Source organism: Pinus tabuliformis, chromosome J (assembly GCF_031772625.1).
Source record: "Pinus tabuliformis cultivar Carrire ecotype Pingquan chromosome J, CPIR1, whole genome shotgun sequence".
NCBI classification, from domain to species: Eukaryota; Viridiplantae; Streptophyta; class Pinopsida; order Pinales; family Pinaceae; genus Pinus; species Pinus tabuliformis.
Window position 1 is genome coordinate 782,377,305 of NC_142295.1, and position 2,841 is coordinate 782,380,145.

Sequence of the window (2,841 nt, forward strand, 5' to 3'; positions counted from 1 at the left end):
AGTTACTACATATAAATATTTCCATACATTTTTGTTTCGCCTGTGAAAATAAATCACAAGTAAAATTAGAATGCCTTTTGTACCAACATACATTTAATTTTTTTATTTAAAAAAAATTACCTTTTTTGTTCCAATATTTTGAAACACAATGATTTACTGTTGAGTGAGTAAAACTATTCATAGAAAAGACACATTCACGGATTATAAGTAAGGTCAGTTAGTTGGAGCCTTTTACACATATGTTAGTACGTGGAGAGTAGTGTCTTATCAGATAGATAGAAATTGTATACCAACTCGATTTTTATATTGAAATTCCACTACACACCAGCAACCATGCTTACATAAACCTACTAGTGATCATGACACTATAGAACAACAAGCACAACACTGCGATATTACACTTGCATACTTGCTCCTCTATATCTGACAGTGCTCGTACAAGTGGAGGTCTGCGGTTCTTCAAACGCCGGACCAGTCCTGTGCCTCGAACAGAACAGGGCCCATGACGATGGAGGAAGTAGGAGCGAGGGATGCGTCGTCGTTGCACTGTTTTCAGTATTGGGCGTTGGATATGTGATTATTGACTTTTATTAACCACATTTATTAATATTGTTGAGTAATATAATATAAAATAAACCATAGTTTTGAGGGAAATATAAATGCAAGGCAACTCTTATTCTCCTTGCATGTCAGACAGCATGCATGTCAGACAACATTAACTTTGCTATAGAGATGGACATAAGAGTTGCCGTAACTGAAGGGCGACTGTGACTCCGCAACGACTTTATATTAAACCCAAACCCTGGACGTTGCATAGGCCAATCTCGTTGAAGACGAAGAGACGTGAGGCAATTAAATACGACTGTGTCGGCCATAGTTTATGAAGCGCGACTGTGACTGAAAAATGAAGAGCGTCCACCGTCTACATGAGACCCAAATTCGATGTATTAATGACATCTGGCGGTCACCAAGTGGAGGTCCGAGCTTCTTCAAAAGGCGGGTCAGTCCGGTGCCTCGAACTGAACAGTGTCCATGCCAATGGAGGGAGTAGGAGTTACAGAGGGATGGCTTCTTGTTGCACTGTTTTCAGTATTGGGTGTTGCAGCGGCCAGGTTTTCCTGTGGGCAGAAAGCTCCGGGCAGGTGGTCTCTCGTAGGCTTGCTTCCCGTGTTGATTTACAGTTACAATGATATCTACGAATGGGTTACGCAGATGCTTATCCTGGGCGGGGGGACTATCACATATAGGAAGGGCGCATGGACGAAATGGGTGGTGACTGCAGATCCTACTAATGTTGAGTACGTTCTGAAGATAAAGTTCCATAACTTCCAGAAGGGCGACTACTTCCGCCAGGTGTTTGGCGACGTTTACGGCGACATGAATATTTTACTTCAAGAAGGACAGACTTGGAGGCAATTAAGGGCAACTGCGTCCACGATTTTTGCTGCCGCGAAAACCCGCAACGACGTTATTCAGACCACTTTGAGGTTAGTGCACCAGAGACTTATTCCACTGTTCCAGCACGCCACTAAAGAGGGCATTGTTCTTGACCTCCAGGAAGTTTTTCATCGCTACACTTTCGACAGCATCTCTCATTTCGCCCTCGGATTCGATCCGGGGTCCCTGAGCCTGGACCTCGCACATAATCGTTTCGCAGAGGCATATGACCGGGCCATCTAGCTTTGCAGTCGTCGGTTTCTTGTGCCGGCGCTTTACTGGAAGACACTGGGATTTCTGAATTTGGGGCCGGAACGGCAGATCCGTAAAGATGTAAAAGTCATAGATGATTATATCGCGGAGATCTGTGCTACGACGAGGCGAGAGATAGCGCAGAACAGTGCGAATTGTGAGGATTCTCCGTGCTTTTTGCATCTCCTCCTCCGCCTCGAGAAGGAGACGATCGGCCGCGTGTATTCTGACGACCAGTTGAGAGACGCCTGCGTAAGCATCATAATGGCAGGCAGGATACGACGGCCCCGGCGCTCGCTTGGTTCTTCTGGCTTCTGCAGCAGCACCCTCGCGTGTAAGAGAATATTTTGACGGAGCTCAAAGGCATAATAAAGCGCAGAAAACATGAAGCCGACGCAGACGACGAAGAAGCGTTTACGGTGGATGAGTTAAAAGAGATGAGCTATTTGCATGCGGCACTCTCAGAGTCTCTGCGACTGTACCCGTCGGTTCCATTAGAGAATTTAGTGGTTGCGAACGACGACGTGCTGCCGGATGGAACGAGGGTGAACAAGGGGTCCGGGGTGTTGTGTTTATGGTACTCCATGGCCCGAATGGAGAGCATATGGGGCCCGGATTGCCGCGATTTCAAGCCAGAACGATGGCTCCACAATGGGAAATTCGTGACCAAGTCGGAGTTCATATACCCTGTGTTCAACGAAGGCCCTCGCCGGTGCCTAGGAAGGGATGTTGCCCATCTGCAGATGAAGTGGGTTGCTTCCTCCATCATCCTGCGTTTTCGCGTAAAAGCAGTGGCTGGACATCCTGTAGTGCCAAAGTACGGGATGATGTTGCGCATGAAGCTCGGCCTCAAGGTCACAGTCGTCACGCGCTAAACAATCACGATCACTATCACTCTTTCCGGATTCTGACGCTAAAACTCACAGGTCCCGCCGCGCCTAATAATTTATTTTTAACCTAGCATATTCCTTACGTTATCTAAACGTATGCTGTATTGCACAATGACATGTATATGTTCGATCATGGTTTTATATTCCCAACATTATCTGATCATGTACGATTTGACTTGTGTAACCCCTCATTGCCATGTTTGCCTCTTTCTAGCTCAACTAGGGTGATTTACGAGTCTTTCTTAAGGCAAGATTTAATCGA

The 2,841-nt window shown here is 46.1% G+C and overlaps 1 protein-coding gene and 1 pseudogene across 1 annotated transcript; both read left to right on the top strand.

The window, feature by feature from the left end:
* The first annotated feature begins 1,038 nt into the window (after nt 1-1,038).
* On the top strand, nt 1,039-2,040 carry LOC149229045 (cytochrome P450 86B1-like). Its single transcript, XM_089380944.1, has 2 exons — nt 1,039-1,659; nt 1,759-2,040. Exons 1-2 carry the CDS (start codon nt 1,039-1,041, stop codon nt 2,038-2,040), a joined length of 903 nt encoding a protein of 300 aa, XP_089237070.1.
* Nucleotides 2,041-2,126: 86 nt separating this feature from the next.
* On the top strand, nt 2,127-2,564 carry LOC149229046 (cytochrome P450 86B1 pseudogene; annotated as a pseudogene).
* Nucleotides 2,565-2,841: the final 277 nt, after the last annotated feature.

Bases quoted from the DNA above. Each gene is read 5' to 3' on its own strand.
- LOC149229045 (XM_089380944.1), top strand. From the start codon at position 1,039: ATGGAGGGAGTAGGAGTTACAGAGGGATGGCTTCTTGTTGCACTGTTT. The intron at 1,660-1,758 runs GCATATGACCGG...CCGGAACGGCAG, and splicing joins CACATAATCGTTTCGCAGAG to ATCCGTAAAGATGTAAAAGT.